This window comes from Gallinula chloropus, assembly GCF_964237585.1.
Source record: "Gallinula chloropus genome assembly, contig: HAP1_SCAFFOLD_573, whole genome shotgun sequence".
NCBI classification, from domain to species: Eukaryota; Metazoa; Chordata; class Aves; order Gruiformes; family Rallidae; genus Gallinula; species Gallinula chloropus.
Window position 1 is genome coordinate 1 of NW_028168791.1, and position 19,334 is coordinate 19,334.

The 19,334-nt window shown below is 63.7% G+C and overlaps 1 protein-coding gene across 1 annotated transcript; it reads left to right on the forward strand.

Moving 5' to 3' along the window:
* The first annotated feature begins 8,373 nt into the window (after positions 1-8,373).
* On the forward strand, positions 8,374-18,615 carry ACVRL1 (activin A receptor like type 1). Its single transcript, XM_084280634.1, has 7 exons — positions 8,374-8,444; positions 8,535-8,634; positions 10,971-11,117; positions 12,145-12,420; positions 15,766-15,963; positions 17,132-17,262; positions 17,377-18,615. The coding sequence occupies exons 1-7, from the start codon at positions 8,397-8,399 to the stop codon at positions 17,509-17,511; spliced, it is 1,035 nt and encodes a 344-aa protein (XP_084136760.1). The 5' UTR covers positions 8,374-8,396; the 3' UTR covers positions 17,512-18,615.
* Positions 18,616-19,334: the final 719 nt, after the last annotated feature.

Here is a 19,334-nt window from a genome sequence, read left to right on the forward strand (position 1 = left end):
CCTTCAATGGCAGGAAACGGAGACTCTTTTGTTTTTGGGGCTTGTTTATGTCTGGAGCCACCAGGAATCTCAGCCCAGGGGGAGTCGGGGTGACCTGGAGGGGTTGGGGTGACCTGGAGGGGTTGGGGAGCCCTGGAGGGGTTGGAGTGACTTGGAGGGTTTGGGATGCCCTTCAGGTTTTGGGGTGCCCAGGAGGAGTTGGGGAGCCCTGGAGGGGGTGGGGAGCTCTGGAGGGGTTGGGGTGACCTGGAGGGGTTGGGTTGCCCTTCAGGGTTTGGGGTGACCTGGAGGGGTTGGGGAGCCCTGGAGGGGGTGGGGAGCCCAGGGGGAGTTGGGGTGACCTGGAGGAGTTGGGGTGACCTAGAGGGGTTGGGGAGTTGGGGTGCCCTGGGGGGATTGGGGAGCCCAGGGGGAGTTGGGGAGCCCAGAAGAAGTTGGGGAGCTCAGGAGGGGTTGGGGAGCCCAGGAGGGATTGGGGAGCCCTGGAGGGGTTGGGGTGACCTGGAGGGGTTGGGGTGCCCAGAAGAAGTTGGGGAGCCCTTCAGGGTTTGGGGTGCCCAGGAGGGGTTGGGGAGCCCAGGGGGAGTTGGGGAGTTGGGGTGACCTGGAGGAGTTGGGGAGCTCTGGAGGGGGTGGGGAGTTGGGGTGCCCTGGGGGGATTGGGGAGCCCAGGGGGAGTTGGGGAGCCCAGAAGAAGTTGGGGAGCTCAGGAGGGGTTGGGGAGCCAGGAGGGATTGGGGAGCCCTGGAGGGGTTGGGGTGACCTGGAGGGGTTGGGGTGCCCAGAAGAAGTTGGGGAGCCCTTCAGGGTTTGGGGTGCCCAGGAGGGGTTGGGGAGCCCAGGGGGAGTTGAGGAGTTGGGGTGACCTGGAGGAGTTGGGGAGCCCAAGAGGGGTTGAGGATTTGGGGAGCCCTTCAGGGATTGGGGTGACCTGGAGGGGTTGAGGAGCCCAGGAGGGGTTGGGGAGCCCAGGAGGTGTTGGGGAGACCAGGAGAAGTTGGGATGCCCTGGAGCAGTTGGGGAGACCAGAGGGAGTTGGGGAGTTGGGGAGCCCAGGAGGAGTTGGGGAGCTCTGGAGGGGGTGGAGAGTTGGGGTGCCCTGGGGGGATTGGGGAGCCCAGGGGGAGTTGGGGAGCCAGAGAAGTTGGGGAGCTCAGGAGGGGTTGGGGAGCACTGGAGGGGTTGGGGTGACCTGGAGAGGTTGGGGAGCCCAGGGGGAGTTGGGGTGCCCTGGAGGAGTTGGGGAGCTCAGGAGGAGTTGGGGAGCCCTGGAGGGTTTGGGGTGACCTGGAGGACTTGGGGTGCTCAGGAGGGATTGGGGGGTTGGGGTGCCCTGGGGGGGTTGGGGAGCCCAGGGGGTGTTGGGGTGACCTGGAGGAGTTGGAGAGCCCTGGAGGGTTTGGGGTGACCTGGAGGTCTTGGGGTGCTCAGGAGGGATTGGGGAGTTGGGGTGCCCTGGGGGGGTTGGGGAGCCCAGGGGGTGTTGGGGTGACCTGGAGGGGTTGGGGAGCCCAGAAGTTGGGGTGCCCTGGGGGGGTTGGGGAACCCAGGGGGAGTTGGGGTGCCCTGGAGCAGTGATGGGGGGTTGGGATGGGGGGGCAGTGCTGTCTCTGCTGGGTTTGGCTGTGATGAGCAACGAAAGGGTTAAAAATGAAAGTACAACAACCTAAAAATAGCTCAACTTCCCCAAAAGCAAAGCTGGGGGGGGTGGGGGGCTTCAGGGGGCTGGGGGGGCCTTTGAAGGTGTTCAGGAGGCTGTGGGGGGCTTCAGACGGGTGGGGGGTTTCAGGGGTCTGCGAGGGGCTTTAGGAGGATACAAGGGGCTTTGGGGGGCTTCAGGGGGCTGTGGGGGCTTCAGGGGGCTGTGAGGGGCTTTGGGGGGATGCAGGGGGCTTTGGGGGGGTTCAGGGGGCTGCAAGGGGGGTTTCAGGGGGCTGCAAGGGGCTTTGGGGCAATGCAGGGGGCTTGGGAGGGGTTCAGGGGGCTGTGGGGGCTTTGGGGGGATACAAGGGGCTTTGGGGGGGTTGGGGAGCTGTGAGGGGCTGCGAGGGGCTTTGGGGGGATGCAGGGGGCTTTGGGGGGCTTCAGGGGGCTGTAGGGGCTTCAGGGGGGATATGAGAGGCTTTGGGGTCTTTAGGGGGCTGGGGGGGCTTCAGGGGAGATGTGGGGGGCTTTGGGGGGATACAAGGGGCTCTGAGGGGCTTCATGGGGCTCTGAGGGGGTTTGGGGGGCTGTGAGGGGCTTCTGGGGGCTGTGAGGGGTTTGGGGGGCTTCAGGGGGCTGCGAGAGGCTTTGGGGGGATGTGAGGGGCTTTGGGGGGGCTTATGGGGGCTGTGAGGGGCTTTGGGGGGATGTGAGGGGCTTTGGGGGGGTTCAGGGAGCTGCAAGGGGCTGTGAGGGGATGTGAGGGGCTTTGGGGGCTCCTGGGGGCTGCGAGAGGCTTTGGGGGGGCTGTGAGGGGCTTTGGGGGGATGCAGGGGTGGTTCAGGGGGCTGTGAGGGGCTTTGGGGGATGCAGGGAGCTTCAGGGGGGCTGTGAGGGGCTTTGGGGGGTTCAGGGGGCTTGGGGTGGTTCGGGGGGCTGTGAGGGGCTTTGGGGGGATGCAGGGAGCTTCAGGGGGGCTGTGAGGGGCTTTGGGGGGTTCAGGGGGCTTGGGGTGGTTTGGGGGGCTGTGAGGGGCTTTGGGGGGATGCAGGGAGCTTCAGGGGGGCTTTGAGGGGCTTTGGAGGGATGCAGGGGGCTTGGGGGGGGTTGGGGGGCTGTGGGGGGTTGGGGGGGATGCAGGGGGCTTGGGGGGACTTCTGGGGGCTGTGAGGGGCTTCGGGGGGCTGTGAGGGGCTTTGGGGGCTTCAGGGGGCTGCAAGGGGCTTTGGGGGGATGAAGAGGGCCTTAGGGGGATGCAGGGGGCTTGGGGGGGCTTCTGGGGGCTGTGAGGTGCTTTGAGAGGATGCAGGGGAATTTGGGGGGCTTTGGGGGGCTGTGAGGGGCTTTGGGGGCTCCTGGGGGCTGTGAGGGGCTTTGGGGTGATGCAGGGGGCTTGGGGGGAGTTCAGGGAGCTGTGGGGGGTTCGGGGGGCTGTGAGGGGTTTGGCGGGATGCCAGGGGTTTGGGGGAGGGTTGGGGGGCTTGGGGGGGTTGGGGGGGCTGTGAGGGGCTTTGGGGGGATGCCAGGGGCTTGGGGTGGTTTTGGGGGGCTGTGGGGGGTTGGGGGGGCTGCCTCTAACCCCTCCCTCTCTCCCAGGACGATGCAGTGTGGGGCCTGTGCCCGGGCAGCGCTGGTGCTGCTGACCCTGTCCCTCAGCACGGGGGCTGGTGAGTGCCCCGGGGATGGGGGGGTCGGGGGGGTTCAACCACCACCGAGGGCTGGGGGGTCCTTGGGGACCCTTGGTGGCCCCAGCAAGGGGCTTCCCCCCCCCTCTCTGGGCCCGTGAGCTGCCTCCTGCTGGGGATCTCAGCTTAATTAATGAGGGTTCGTCAAGCGCTGTGACGTCATGGGGGGGAGATTTGGGGGGGTGGTGGGATGCTGGTGGTCCCCAGGGAGCAACTGGGGGTGGATCCAGGGTGGGAGCTCATGGAAGGATCATCAGCTGAGATCAGAGGGGTACAGGACCCCCACTGGGTCCCCATCATGCCCCCCAAACCCTCCCTAGTCCAGGGTGGTGGGATGCTGGTGGTCCCCAGGGAGCAACTGGGGGTGGATCTGGGGTGGGGGGGGATGAGCAGCTGAGCTCAAGGGGGTACAGGACCCCCACTGTCCATCCCCTGGCTGTCTGTCTGTCCATCCCCTCTCTGTCTGTCTGTCCATCCCCTGTCTGTCTGTCCGTCCCCGGGGTGACCTGGCTGAGGGGTGTTTTCTGTGCCAAAGGGCAGAGCTAAATCGGGGCTGGGGGGGCTGGGGGGGCTGAGAGGGGGTCCCAGCCAAGGAGGAAGAGTTGAGCACCCACAGCCCCCTCCCCAGCCCCCTCCCCACCCTCAGCGCCCTCCCCACCCCCAGCCCCTTCCCCACCCCCACCCCTTCCCCACCCCCAGCCCCGTCCCCACCCCCAGCTCCTTCCCCACCCCCAGCCCCTTCCCCATCCTCAGCCCCCTCCCCACCCTCAGCCCCCTCCCCACCCCCAGCCCCATCCCCTCCCTAGCCCCTTCCCCACCCCGTGATGCTCCCAGTCTCCCCACTCTCAAGAGTGGCTTGTCCCAGTCTTCCCACTGGTTCAGGAGGCTTTTGGGATGTCCCTGTCCCCAGGGCCACCAGTGTTGCCCCTATTTGGGCAGTGGGGTGTCCCCACGATGCGTTAGGATGTCACTGTCCCCAGGGCCACCAGCACAGCCCCCATCCAGGTATCGGGGTGTCCCACAGAGCAGAGGGGTGTCCCCATGTCCCCAAAACCTGTTAGGATGTCTCTGTCCCCAGGGCCACCCGAGTTGCCCCATCCTGGCATTGGGGTGTCCCACGGGGCAGAGGGGTGTCCCCACAATGTGTTAGGATGTCCCTGTCCCCAGGGCCACCCGAGTTGCCCCCATCCAGGCATCAAGGTGTCCCCATGATGTGTTAGGATGTCCCTGTCCCCAGGGCCACCAGTGTTGCCCCCATGCAGGCATTGGGGTGTCCCACAGGGCAGTGGGGTGTCCCCATAATGTGTTAGGATGTCACTGTCCCCAGGGCCACCAGCATGACCCCCAAGCAGGCAGTGGGGTGTCCCCACCTCCCCATAACATCTTAGGATGTCCCTGTCCCCAGGGCCACCCAAGTTGCCCCATCCTGGCATCGGGGTGTCCCACGGGGCAGAGGGGTGTTCCCACGTCCCCATGATGTGTTATGATGTCCCTGTCCCCAGGGCCACCAGCATGACCCCCAAGCAGGCAGTGGGGTGCCCCCACATCCCCATAACGTGTTAGGATGTCCCTGTCCCCAGGGCCACCCGAGTTGCCCCATCCAGGCAGTGGGGTGTCCCCATGATGTGTTAGGATGTCCCTGTCCCCAGGGCCACCCAAATTGCCCCATGCAGCCATTGGGGTGTCCCATGGGGCAGTGGGGTGTCCCCACAATGTGTTAGGATGTCGCTGTCCCCAGAGCCACCAGCACGACCCCCAAGCAGGCAGTGGGGTGTCCCCACGTCCCCATAGCCTGTTAGGATGTCCCTGTCCCCAGGGCCACCAGTGTTGCCCCCATGCAGGCATTGGGGTGTCCCACAGAGCAGAGGGGTGTCCCCACGTCCCCATAACCTGTTAGGATGTCCCTGTCCCCAGGGCCACCCAAGTTGCCCCCATGCAGGCATTGGGGTGTCCCACAGCGCAGTGGGGTGTCCCCATGTCCCTGTAACCTGTTAGGATGTCCCTGTCCCCAGGGCCACCAATGTTGCCCCATCCAGGCATCAGGGTGTCCCCATGATGTGTTAGGATGTCTCTGTCCCCAGGGCCACTCGAGTTGCCCCCATGCAGGCATTGGGGTGTCCCACAGGGCAGAGGGGTGTCCCCACGTCCCCATAACCTGTTAGGATGTCGCTGTCCCCAGGGCCACCAGCACAGCCCCCATCCAGGCAGTGGGGTGTCCCCATGTCCCCATAACCTGTTAGGATGTCCCTGTCCCCAAGGCCACCCAAGTTGCCCCATCCAGGCAGTGGGGTGTCCCCATAACCTGTTAGGATGTCCCTGTCCCCAAGGCCACCCCAGCTGCCCCATCCAGGTATTGGGGTGTCCCACAGGGCAGAGGGGTGTCCCCACGTCCCCATAACCTGTTAGGATGTCCCTGTCCCCAGGGTCACCAGTGTTGACCCTATTTGGGCAGTGGGGTGTCCCCATGATGTGTTAGGATGTCCCTGTCCCCAGGGCCACCAGCACAGCCCCCATCCAGGCAGTGGGGTGTCCTCATGTCCCCATAACCTGTTAGGATGTCCCTGTCCCCAAGGCCACCCAAGTTGCCCCATCCAGGCAGTGGGGTGTCCCCATAACGTCTTAGGATGTCCCTGTCCCCAGAGCCACCCAAGTTGCCCCATCCTGGCATCGGGGTGTCCCACAGGGCAGCGGGGTGTCCCCATGTCCCCATAACCTGTTAGGATGTCCCTGTCCCCAGGGCCACCCCAGCTGCCCCATCCAGGCAGCGGGGTGTCCCCCTGGGGCGCCGTGGTGCCCCCCCCCCCCCAGCCCCACCGTGCCCCCTCCCCTGCCCGCAGAGGAGCTGCTCTGCGCCTGCGACGCGCCGCAGTGCGCGCAGCCCCAGTGCCGGGGCAAGGTGTGCTTCATCAGCAAGAGGAGGGAGGAGGAGGAGGGGACGGTCACCCAGCAGCGGGGCTGCTTCTCCCAGCACATCCTGGAGCAGTGCCACACGCCCGTCACCCGGCGCTACGGCACCAAGTGCTGCCGGACCAGCATGTGCAACGCCCGGCTGGAGATCCTCCTGCAAGGTGGGGGGCTGGGGAGGGGGCTCCAGGCAACCCCCCTTGGGGGTGGGAGAAGAGGATGGAGGTTGGGGTGGGGTCTCCAGGGCCCTAGTTGGGTGGGGGAGCTGGTTGAGGTTGGGGTGGAGTGTCCAGGGCCCCAGTTGGGTGGGAGAGGAAGATGGAGATTGGGGTGGGGTCTCCAGGGCCCCAACTGGGTGGGAGAGCTGGTTGGAGGTTGGGGTGGGGTCTCCAGGCACCCCCCCTTCAGCTGGGAGAGGAGGATGGAGGTTGGGGTGGGGTCTCCAGAGCCCCAGCTGGGTGGGAGAGCTGGTTGGAGGTTGGGGTGGGGTCTCCAGGGCCCTAGTTGGGTGGGGGAGGAGGATGGAGGTTGGGGTGGGGTCTGCAGGGCCACAGTTGGGTGGGGGAGGAGAATGGAGGTTGGGGTGGGGTCTCCAGGGCCACAGCTGGGTGGGAGAGCTGGTTGGAGGTTGGGGTGGGGTCTCCAGGGCCCTAGTTGGGTGGGGGAGGAGGATGGAGGTTGGGGTGGGGTCTCCAGGGCCACAGTTGGGTGGGGGAGGAGGATGGAGGTTGGGGTGGGGTCTCCAGGGCCCCACTTGGGTGGGAGAGGAGGATGGAGGTTGGGGTGGGGTCTCCAGGGCCCCAACTGGGTGGGAGAGGAGGATGGAGGTTGGGGTGGGGTCTCCAGAGCCCCAGCTGGGTGGGAGAGCTGGTTGGAGGTTGGGGTGGGGTCTCCAGGGCCCTAGTTGGGTGGGGGAGGAGGATGGAGGTTGGGGTGGGGTCTCCAGGGCCCCAACTGGGCGGGAGAGCTGGTTGGAGGTTGGGGTGGGGTCTCCAGGCACCCCCCCTTCGCCTGGGAGAGGAGGATGGAGGTTGGGGTGGGGTCTCCAGAGCCCCAGCTGGGTGGGAGAGCTGGTTGGAGGTTGGGGTGGGGTCTCCAGGGCCCTAGTTGGGTGGGGGAGGAGGATGGAGGTTGGGGTGGGGTCTCCAGGGCCACAGTTGGGTGGGGGAGGAGGATGGAGGTTGGGGTGGGGTCTCCAGGGCCCCACTTGGGTGGGAGAGGAGGATGGAGGTTGGGGTGGGGTCTCCAGGGCCCCAACTGGGTGGGAGAGGAGGATGGAGATTGGGGTGGGGTCTCCAGGGCCCCAACTGGGTGGGAGAGCTGGTTGGAGGTTGGGGTGGGGTCTCCAGGCACCCCCCTTCAGCTGGGAGAGGAGGATGGAGGTTGGGGTGGGGTCTCCAGGGCCCCACTTGGGTGGGAGAGGAGGATGGAGGTTGGGGTGGGGTCTCCAGTGCCCTAGTTGGGTGGGGGAGGAGGATGGAGGTTGGGGTGGGGTCTCCAGGGCCCTAGTTGGGTGGGGGAGGAGGATGGAGGTTAGGGTGGGGTCTCCAGGGCCACAGTTGGGTGGGAGAGGAGAGCTGGAGGTTGGGGTGGGGTCTCCAGGGCCCCAGATGGGTGGGAGAGCTGGTTGGAGGTTGGGGTGGGGTCTCCAGGCACCCCCTCTTCAGCTGGGAGAGGAGGCTGGAGGTTGGGGTGGGGTCTCCAGGGCCACAGATGGGTGGGAGAGGAGGTTGGAGGTTGAGGTGGGGTCTCCAGGACCCAGCTGGGTGGGAGAAGAGGACACAGGTTGGGGTGGGGTCCGCAGGGCCCCAGTTGGGTGGGAGAGGAGAGCTGGAGGTTGAGGTGGGGTCTCCAGGGCCCCCCCACCCCAATTCAGAGCCACCCAAGCCCCATCACCCAGACCCCCACCCCAACTCAGAGCCACCCAAGCCCCATCACCCAGACCCCCACCCTCCCAGCACCCCCTTCATGCTCCCATCCACCTTTTCCTTCCCTCCCACCCCCCAACCAGGAGAAGAGGTGCTGGAAGAGGCACCTTCCTCCCTGCCCAACCTGGTCCTGCTGGTCCTGGTCCCTCTGCTGACCCTCCTCCTCCTCGCCGCGCTCGCCGCGCTCCTCTGCTGGAAGGTGGCCCAGCGCCGCCAGAAGAGCGACCTGGGGGACATGGACCTCATGCTGAAGGCATCCATGGTGGGAGACAGCACTTTGGAGGTGGGTGAGCCTTTGCTGGGGGGTGTGGGAGGGGGATAAGGGGGTGGGGGGTGCCCCAGGAGTGACCCCTTGTCCCCCCACCCTGTGTAGGACTTGCTGAGCGATGACTGCACCACGGGCAGCGGCTCCGGGCTGCCCTTCCTTGTCCAGAGGACCGTGGCCAGGCAGATCACCCTCGTGGAGTGTGTGGGTAGGTTGGCCCAACTGACCCCCAACCCCAGTCAAAACCAGTGCCTGGGCATGCCAGGCTGGGATGGGGGGTTGGATGGGGGGGTTGGATCCAACTCCCTCAACCAAAACCCCATGGAGACCCCAAGTTGTTCCTCATCCTGCTGATGGGGGATGGAGAGAGCGGCCAGGCAGGGGGGTAGGTGGTCCCAGTTCCCCCTATACCCCACCAAAACCAGTGCCTGGGCATGCCAGACTGGGATGGGGGGTTGGATGGGGGGTTGGGTCCAACTACCTCAACCAAAACCCCATGGAGACCCCGAGTTGTCCCTCATCCTGATGATGGGGGATTGAGGGAGCAGCCAGGCAGGGGGGTAGGTAGTCCCAATTCCCTCTATAGCCCCCCAAAACCAGTGCCTGGGCATGCCAGGCTGGGATGGGGGGTTGGATGGGGGGGTTGGATCCAACTCCCTCAACCAAAACCCCATGAGGACCCCAAGTTGTCCCTCATCCTGCTGATGGGGGATGGAGAGAGCGGCCAGGCAGGGGGGTAGGTGGTCCCAATTCCCCCCCATCACCCCCCAAAACCAGTGCCTGGGCATGCCAGACTGGGATGGGGGGTTGGATGGGGGGGTTGGATGGGGGGTTGGGTCCAACTACCTCAACCAAAACCCCATGGAGGACCCCGAGTTGCCCCTCATCCTGCTGATGGGGGATGGAGAGAGTGGCCAGGCAGGGGGGTAGATGGTCCCAATTCCCCCTATACCCCACCAAAACCAGTGCCTGGTCATGCCAGACTGGGATGGGAGGTTGGATGGGGGGGTGGATCCAACTGCCTCAACCAAACCCCCATGAGGACCCCAAGTTGTCCCTCATCCTGCTGATGAGGGATGGAGAGAGCGGCCAGGCAGGGGGGTAGGTGGTCCCAATTCCCCCTCATTCCCCCCCATCACCCCCCAAAACCAGTGCCTGGGCATGCCAGACTGGGATGGGGGGTTGGATGAGGGGTTGGATGGGGGGGTTGGGTCCAACTCCCTCAACCAAAACCCCATGGAGACCCCGAGTTGTCCCTCGTCCTGCTGATGGGGGATGGAGGGAGCAGCCAGGAAGGGGGGTAGGTGGTCCCAATTCCCCCTATACCCCACCAAAACCAGTGCCTGGGCATGCCATACTGGGATGTGGGATTGGATGGGGGGTGGATACAGCTGCCTCAACCAAAACCCCATGGAGACCCCAAGTTGCCCCTCATCCTGATGATGGGGAAGGGAGAGATTGGACAAGCAGGGGGGCAGGTTGTCCCAACTACACAAACCCCTCACCCCCACAAAACCAGTGCCTGGGTAGACCAGACTGGGATGGGGGGTTGGATGGGGGGTTGGATGGGGGGGGTGGATCCAACTCCCTCAACCAAAACCCCATGAGGACCCCAAGTTGCCCCTCATCCTGCTGATGAGGGATGGAGGGAGTGGCCAGGCAGGGGGGTAGGTGGTCCCAATTCCCCCTCATTCCCCCCCATCACCCCCCAAAACCAGTGCCTGGGCATGCCAGACTGGGATGGGGGGTTGGATGGGGGGTTGGATGGGGGTGTTGGGTCCAACTCCCTCAACCAAAACCCCGTGAGGACCCCAAGCTGTCCCTCATCCTGCTGATGGGGGATGGAGAGAGCGGCCAGGCAGGGGGGTAGGTAGTCCCAATTCCCCCTATACCCCACCAAAACCAGTGCCTGGTCATGCCAGACTGGGATGGGGGGTTGGATGGGGGTGTTGGATCCAACTCCCTCAACCAAAACCCCCATGGAGACCCCAAGTTGTTCCTCATCCTGCTGATGGGGGATGGAGAGAGCAGCCAGGCAGGGGGGTAGGTGGTCCCAATTCCCCCTCATTCCCCCCCATCACCCCCCAAAACCAGTGCCTGGGCATGCCAGACTGGGATGGGGGTTGGATGGGAGGTGGATAGGGGGGTTGGATCCAACTGCCTCAACCAAAACCCCATGGAGGACCCCGAGTTGCCCCTCATCCTGCTGATGGGGGATGGAGAGAGCGGCCAGGCAGGGGGTTAGGTAGTCCCAATTCCCCCTATACCCCACCAAAACCAGTGCCTGGGCATGCCAGACTGGGATGGGGGGTTGGATGGGGGTTTGGATGGGGGGGTTGGGTCCAACTCCCTCAACCAAAACCCCATGGAGACCCCAAGTTGTCCCTCATCCTGCTGATGGGGGATGGAGAGAGCGGCCAGGCCTGGGGGTGCCATTGGCCAAAGCTCAATGAACCCCATTCCACCCCACCAGAGGGGGAAGGGGTGGGGTCTGCTGGCCAGGGTGGGGGTCTGGGTGCCACATCACCTTGTCCTTGGCGCCAGGCAAAGGCCGGTACGGGGAGGTGTGGCGGGGGCTGTGGCACGGGGAGAGCGTGGCCGTGAAGATCTTCTCCTCCCGCGACGAGCAGTCCTGGTTCCGCGAGACCGAGATCTACAACACCGTCCTGCTCCGGCACGACAACATCCTGGGTGAGTGGGGGGCTGGAGAGGGGGATTGGGGGGACACAGGATCACAGGATCACAAGGTTGGAAGACACCTTTGAAGATCAAGTCCAACCAATCCCATCCTGAGCTAAACCAGATCCCTGAGCACCTCATCTGCCCTTTTTCTGAACACACCCAGGGATGGGGACTCAGCCCCCTCCCTGGGCAGCCTGTTCCAGCCCTGACAACTCTTCCAGGGAAGAACTTTCCCCTCCCATCTGCTCTGACCCTGCCCTGGGGCAGCTCGAGCCCATTGCCCCTTGTCCCATCTCCTGTCCCCTGGCTGAAGAGACCATCGCCCACCTCTCTGCACCCTCCTGGCAGGGCAGGGGAGGTGGGGAGAAGGTCTCCCCTCAGCCTCCTCTTCTCCAGGCTCAACACCCCCAGCTCCCTCAGCTGCTCCTCAGAGGATTCACCCTCCAGCCCCTTCCCCAGCCTGGTTGCCCTTCTCTGGACTCGCTCCAGGACCCCAATGTCCTTCTGATGCTGAGGAGCCCAGAACTGGACCCAGCACTGGAGGTGCAGCCTCCCCAGTGCCCAGTCCAGGGGCACAATCCCCTCCCCTGACCTACTGGCCACACTATTCCTGACACAAGCCAGGATGCCCTTGGCCTTCCTGGGCACCTGGCCACACTGCTGGCTCATGGTCAGTCACCCAACACCCCCAGGTCCTTCTCTGCCTGACAGCTCTCCAGACAGTCTCCCCCAGCCTGTAGCGCTGCAGGGGGTTTTTATGTAACACTACAGACTTGGGGGAGGTTGGCTGGACACTGGGAGGGGAAAGTTCTTCCCTGGAAGAGTTGTGGGGCTGTGGAACAGGGGCCAGGAGCAGGAGTAGGGACTGGCACAGACTGCCCAGGGAGGGGGCTGAGTCCCCATCCCTGGATGTGTTCAGAAAAAGGGTAGGTGAGGTGCTCAGGGATCTGGTTTAGCTCAGGATGGGCCTGGTTGGACTCAATGATCTTCAAAGGTCTCTTCCACCCTGGTGATTTGGTGCTCCTCCCCACCCCAGGCTTCATCGCCTCGGACATGACGTCGAGGAACTCCAGCACCCAGCTCTGGCTCATCACCCACTACCACGAGCACGGCTCGCTGTACGACTACCTGCAGAGGACGGCCCTGGACGTGGAGACCTGCCTGGGCTTGGCCTCCTCCATCATCTGTGGGCTGGTGCACCTGCACGTGGAGATCTTTGGCACCCAGGGCAAGCCGGCCATCGCCCACCGCGACCTCAAGAGCAGGAACATCCTGGTGAAGAGCAACCGGCAGTGCTGCATCGCCGACCTGGGTGAGGAGGAGGAGGGTTGGAGGGGGGGGATGCAGATCTACAGAGGTGTGGTAACCCCAGGGATGTGGTGCTCCAAGGTTGTGGTACCCAAGGGATGTGGTACCTCAGAGATGAGGTGCCCCAGGGGTGTGGCGGCCCAGGGATGTTGTACCCCAGGGATGTGGCACCCAAGGGATGTGGTATCCAAGGGTGTGGTGTCCCAGAGATGTTGTACCCCAGGGATGTTGTATCCCAGGGATGTTGTATCCCAGGGATGTTGTATCCCAGGGATGTGGCACCCCAGGGGTGTGGTACCCCAGGGATGTGGCACCCCAGGGATGTGGTACCCAAGGGTGTGGTGGCCCAGGGACGTTGTACCCCAGGGATGTGGTACCCCAGAGATGTGGGTGCCCCAGGGATGTTGTACCCCAAGAGATGTTGTACCCCAGGGATGTAGCACCCAAGGGGTGTGGTACCCCAGGGATGTGGCACCCAAGGGATGTAGTACCCAAGGGTATGGTGCCCCAGGAATGTTGTACCCCAGAGATGAGGTGCCCCAGGGGTGTGGCGGCCCAGGGATGTGGTACCCCAGGGATGTGGCACCCAAGGGATGTGGTACCCAAGGGTGTGGTGTCCCAGGGATGTTGTACCCCAGGGATGTTGTACCCCAGGGATGTTGTATCCCAGGGATGTGGCACCCAAGGGGTGTGGTACCCCAGGGATGTGGCACCCAAGGGGTGTGGTACCCCAGGGATGTGGCACCCCAAGGATGTGGTACCCCAGGGTTGTGGCACCCCAGGGATGTGGTACCCAAGGGTGTGGTGGCCTAGGGACGTTGTACCCCAGGGCTGTGGCACCCCAGGGATGTGGTACCCCAGGGATGTGGTGCCCCAGGGATGTTGTACCCCAAGAGATGTTGTACCCCAGGGATGTAGCACCCAAGGGGTGTGGTACCCCAGGGATGTGGCACCCAAGGGATGTAGTACCCAAGGGTATGGTGCCCCAGGAATGTTGTACCCCAGAGATGAGGTGCCCCAGGGGTGTGATGCCACATGGATGTTGTACTCCGGGGATGTGGTGCCCCAGGGATGTGGTACCCCAAAGATACAGTGCCCCAGAGATGCTGTAGCCCAGGGATGTGGTACCCCAGTGATGTGGTACACAAGGGGCGCAGTAACCCAGGGATGTGGCACCCCAGGGGTGTGGTACCCCAGGGATGTTGTACCCCAGGGATGTGGCACCCCAGGGGTGTGGCACCTCAGGGATGTTTTACCCCAGGGATGTTTTACCCCAGGGATGTGGCACCCCAGGGATGTGGCACCCCAGGGATGTGGGTGCCCCAGGGATGTGGTACCCCAGGGATGTGGTACCCCAAGGATGTGGCACCCCAGGGGTGTGGTACCCCAGGGATGTGGCACCCCAGGGATGTGGTACCCAAGGGTGTGGTGGCCCAGGGACGTTGTACCCCAGGGTTGTGGCACCCCAGGGATGTGGCACCCAAGGGATGTAGTACCCAAGGGTGTGGTGCCCCAGGGATGTTGTACCCCAGAGATGAGGTGCCCCAGGGGTGTGGCGGCCCAGGGATGTGGTACCCCAGGGATGTGGCACCCAAGGGATGTGGTACCCAAGGGTGTGGTGTCCCAGGGATGTTGTACCCCAGGGATGTTGTACCCCAGGGATGTTGTATCCCAGGGATGTGGCACCCAAGGGGTGTGGTACCCCAGGGATGTGGCACCCAAGGGGTGTGGTACCCCAGGGATGTGGCACCCCAAGGATGTGGTACCCCAGGGTTGTGGCACCCCAGGGATGTGGTACCCAAGGGTGTGGTGGCCTAGGGACGTTGTACCCCAGGGCTGTGGCACCCCAGGGATGTGGTACCCCAGGGATGTGGTGCCCCAGGGATGTTGTACCCCAAGAGATGTTGTACCCCAGGGATGTAGCACCCAAGGGGTGTGGTACCCCAGGGATGTGGCACCCAAGGGATGTAGTACCCAAGGGTATGGTGCCCCAGGAATGTTGTACCCCAGAGATGAGGTGCCCCAGGGGTGTGATGCCACATGGATGTTGTACTCCGGGGATGTGGTGCCCCAGGGATGTGGTACCCCAAAGATACAGTGCCCCAGAGATGCTGTAGCCCAGGGATGTGGTACCCCAGTGATGTGGTACACAAGGGGCGCAGTAACCCAGGGATGTGGCACCCCAGGGGTGTGGTACCCCAGGGATGTTGTACCCCAGGGATGTGGCACCCCAGGGGTGTGGCACCTCAGGGATGTTTTACCCCAGGGATGTTTTACCCCAGGGATGTGGCACCCCAGGGATGTGGCACCCCAGGGATGTGGGTGCCCCAGGGATGTGGTACCCCAGGGATGTGGTACCCCAAGGATGTGGCACCCCAGGGGTGTGGTACCCCAGGGATGTGGCACCCCAGGGGTGTGGTACCCAAGGGTGTGGTGGCCCAGGGACGTTGTACCCCAGGGTTGTGGCACCCCAGGGATGTGGCACCCAAGGGATGTAGTACCCAAGGGTGTGGTGCCCCAGGGATGTTGTACCCCAGAGATGAGGTGCCCCAGGGGTGTGACGCCACATGGATGTTGTACTCCAGGGATGTGGTACCCCAAAGATACAGTGCCCCAGAGATGCTGTAGCCCAGGGATGTGGTACCCCAGTGATGTGGTACCCAAGGGGCGCAGTAGCCCAGGGATGTGGCACCCCAGGGGTGTGGTACCCTAGGGATGTTGTACCCCAGGGATGTGGCACCCCAGGGGTGTGGCACCTCGGGGATGTTATACCCAAGGGGTGTGGCACCCAAGGGATGTGGTACCCCAAGGATATTATACCCATGGATATTATACCCCAGGGATGCGACACCCCAGGGATGTTGTACCCCAGGGATGTTGTACCCCAGGGATGTTGTACCCCAGGGATGTTGTACCCCAGGGATGTGGCACCTCAGGGATGTTGTACCCCAGGGATGATGTACCCCAGGGATGTTGTACCCCATGGATGTGGCACCTCGGGGATGTTGTACCCAAGGGGTGTGGCACCCAAGGGGTGTGGTACCCCAAGGATATTATACCCAAGGGATGTGACACCCCAGGGATGCCACACCACAGGGATGTTGTACCCCAGGGATGTGGCACCTCAGGGATGTGGCACCTCAGGGATGTTATACCCAAGGGGTGTGGCACCCAAGGATATTATACCCCAGGGATGTGACACCCCAGGGATGTGACACCCCAGGGATGTGACACCCCAGGGATGCGGCACCCAAGGGATGTGGCACCCAAGGGCCATGCTACCCCAGGGACCCAACACCCCCAGCACAACACCAACCACCTTCCCCCTACCCTCCTAATCCCCCCCTAGGCCTGGCTGTCATGCACTCCCAGGGCAGCGACTACCTGGACATCGGGAACAACCCGCGGGTGGGCACCAAGCGCTACATGGCGCCCGAGGTGCTGAGCGAGCAGATCCGCACCCACTGCTTCGAGTCCTACAAGAAGACCGACATCTGGGCCTACGGGCTGGTGCTCTGGGAGATCACCCGCCGCACGGTGGTCAACGGTGAGAGAGCAGCTCTTTCCCTTCCCCCAGGAAAGCTGCCAGGTTCCTCCTGGCTCCCGCCAAGGCTCTGCACCAGCTTCCCTCCATCCCTCCTCTTCTTGGTTGCTCTTTATTTCCCACCCCCCCCCCCTTTTCTTCCTCTTCGCCCAGCAGATTAGCTGTAAATTATAAACACTGTAATCTAGTGTCAGCACCCGGCTCCCTGATTAAAGAGCCCATTAGACTCAATCAGCGCTTTGTTTGTTCAGCGCTGATTAGAAAACAAGCAGCGGGAGCGCTGCCTGGAAGCTGGCCACCACGGCCCCAGGACCTCCAGCCAGCCAGGGTTTAGCTCAGGGGGACAAAGATGGGGACTTGGGGGCCCCCTCAAGGCTGTGATGGAGCCTTTTCTCAAGGCTGCTCGTCACTAGTCAAGTCCATTAGGAGTATTAATTAAATGGTGGGTGCTGGAGGGTGAAGCAGGAGGTGTGTTCCCCCCACCACCACCCCCAGGCACAGTCTGGTTGGGATAATCTCATTTACTGCTCCAGGGGCTCCTTCAGATTAAAAATTTACTCTGAATTACCAAAGCCATGTGCAGGGGATGACCTCCAGGCAGCTGGATTTAACCCTTCCAGGCCCTTTTTCCCCACCAGGATGGGGGTTGGGTGGTCCCTGCGCAGTCCCCATGATGGTGGGGGCTTCATGGGACCCTGAGGTTTGGGGGCTGGTGGGTGCTTGGGGCAGCCCAGAGGGGTTAAACCCAGACATATGGAGGCTCTAAGTGGGGATTAGCTGGGCCAGCTGCTGGAGGAGGGGGTGGGATCGATGCTGGGAGGAAGCCAGTGCAGGAGCTGGTGCTGGTGATAGAACTGGTGCTGGTTCATGGTAGGGCTGGTGTTGGGTGCTGGAGCTGCCATCAGTGCTAGAGAGTGGGTGCTGGAGCTGTCCCTGGCCCCCCACCCCATGCCATCCCAGCCAGGGTTGTACCCCCACACCCCTCACACCAGTGCTGGGGGGAGGGGGTGTAAATCCCACTGGCAGTTCCCTTATCCCCCACCCAAGCAGGGTGCAGGTGGGTAACACCAGCTCACCCAGAGACCCTGCCATGTGTAGGGTGGGGAGGTTGAACCCCACAACCTCCCCGGCCTCCTTTTCCCAGCCCTCACCCCTCACTCCCCTCCCACAGGCATCGTGGAGGATTACCGGCCGCCCTTCTTCGACGCCGTCCCCAGCGACCCCAGCTTTGAGGACATGAAGAAGGTGGTGTGCATCGACCAGCAGACCCCTGTGGTCCCCAACCGCCTCTTCTCTGACCCGGTGAGTCCTGGGTGAGGGGTGGGAAGGGACCACCCAGCTCCCACCCAGCTCCACACCTTTACTCCCCATCAAACCCCCCTCGACTTCCCCCTTCTTTCCTCCTGCCTCCCCCAGGTTTTGTCAGCGCTGGCAAAGATCATGAAGGAGTGCTGGTACCAGAGCCCCTCAGCCCGCCTCACCGCCCTGCGCATCAAAAAGACACTCAAGAAGCTGAACAACCCCCTGGAGAAGCCCAAACCGGAGCAGTGAACACCGGGAACGGCGGTGACGCCAACACCGGGACAGCTCCTGGATGAGGAAGGGGTTTCACTCACAACCCCCGCTTTCCCCACCCCATCCCATCCCATCCTCCCCTACCCCGCCTTGGAGCCTTTTGAATTTGCCAGGAGGGGAAAAAATAGAAGGGGAGGGTGTGTGTGGGGGGTGGGGTGGGGGAAAAGCAGCAAGGAAGGAATCTTCCAGCCTGGTTATAAAAATATCCCCCTGGATATGTCACCCGACGCCAGCCCGTCTCGCCTGCCGGCAGCCTGAGGCCCACCCGGAGCCCCCCAGCTGGGTGCCACAGCGAGCAAGCCCCGGAGACATCGCCTCAAGCCCAGCTGAGCACCCAGCCCATCTCTGGCACCCATCGCAGCACGCAGGCAGCGGGAGCTGCCCTAACCTGCCTGCCCGACGCGTTGGCAGCGGGGGATGCCGCGGGCTCAGCGGCGGCAGCGGCAGGAATTCCCCGGCAGGGCTGCGGTGCCTGGCGCGCCTTTTGCTGGAGGAATCTGGGATTTTCTTGGGAATGGATGGTCCATTTGGCTGCTGGGTCGGATCTGCAGTCCCGACGTGTCTCAAGGGGGCCCAGGATGAGGAACCGCCGGCACCAAGCACCATCTGAGCATCTCCCGTGCCACACGGACACACCGAGCTGGGGTTCCCACAACCATGGCGGCCCAACCCCTTCCCTGAGGAGCAGCTGGCAGCCCCACTCTCCGAGTCCTTTTGGTTTTTGCCAACATTTTGGTGGTTTTCAGGGCGTTTCAGTGCACCCTGCAGCCGGCTCCAGCCCGCATCGCTCGCTGCCATCCCCCAAAACCCACCCTACATCTGGGGGCTGTTACTGTTCAGCTGAAACCAGCTTTGCACCCTTACTCCATAATTATTTAATTGATAAGATTTAATATATTTAATAAAGCATAAAGCTGTTTTATCGCTTAACCCCCCACCCCCCGCGTCGGGCAGCGGGCGACGCGGCAGGATGATACCCCGGTGCTTCTGCATGGCTTAATTTATTGCTTCAACACCATGTAGCCGCCGCGTATCGCTCCGGCGCTGCCGGATCCTGCAATAAACCACACTCCAGCCTCATGGCAACCCTGTCCCTGCGCCCCTGGGGGGGCTGGAACTGCACTGGGGGGGTTGACAGTGCACTGGCGGGGCCTGGCACTGAACCGGGGGGCCTGGTACTGCACTGGGGCCTGGTACCACACCAGGGTGGCACCGCACCGGGGCCTGGTACTGCACTGGGGCCTGGTACCGTACTGGGGCCTGGTATCATACCAGGGGGCCTGGTACTGCACTGGGGCCTGGTACCGCACTGGGGCCTGGTATCACACCAGGGGGCCTGGTACCGCACTGGGGCCTGGTACCGCACTAGGGCCTGGCGCTGCACTGGGGGCCTGACACTGCACAAGGGCCTGGTACCACACTGGGGCCTGGTACTGCACCAGGGCCTGGTACCGCACTGGGGGCTGGTACCTCACCAGGGCCTGGCACTGCACAAGGGCCTGGTACCGCACTGGGGCCCAGTACCACACTGGGGCCTGGCACCGCACCACGGCCTGGCGCTGCACTGGGGCCTGGTACCATACTGGGACCTGGCACCACACTGGGGCCTGACACTGCACTGGGGCCTGGCACCACACTGGGGCCTGGTACCGCACTGGGGCCTGGTACCGCACTGGGGGCCTGGTACTGCACTGGGGGTCTGGCACTGCTCCAGGGCCTGGTACCACACCGGGGCCTGGCACTGCACTGGGGCCTGGTACCATACTGGGACCTGGCACCACACTGGGGCCTGACACTGC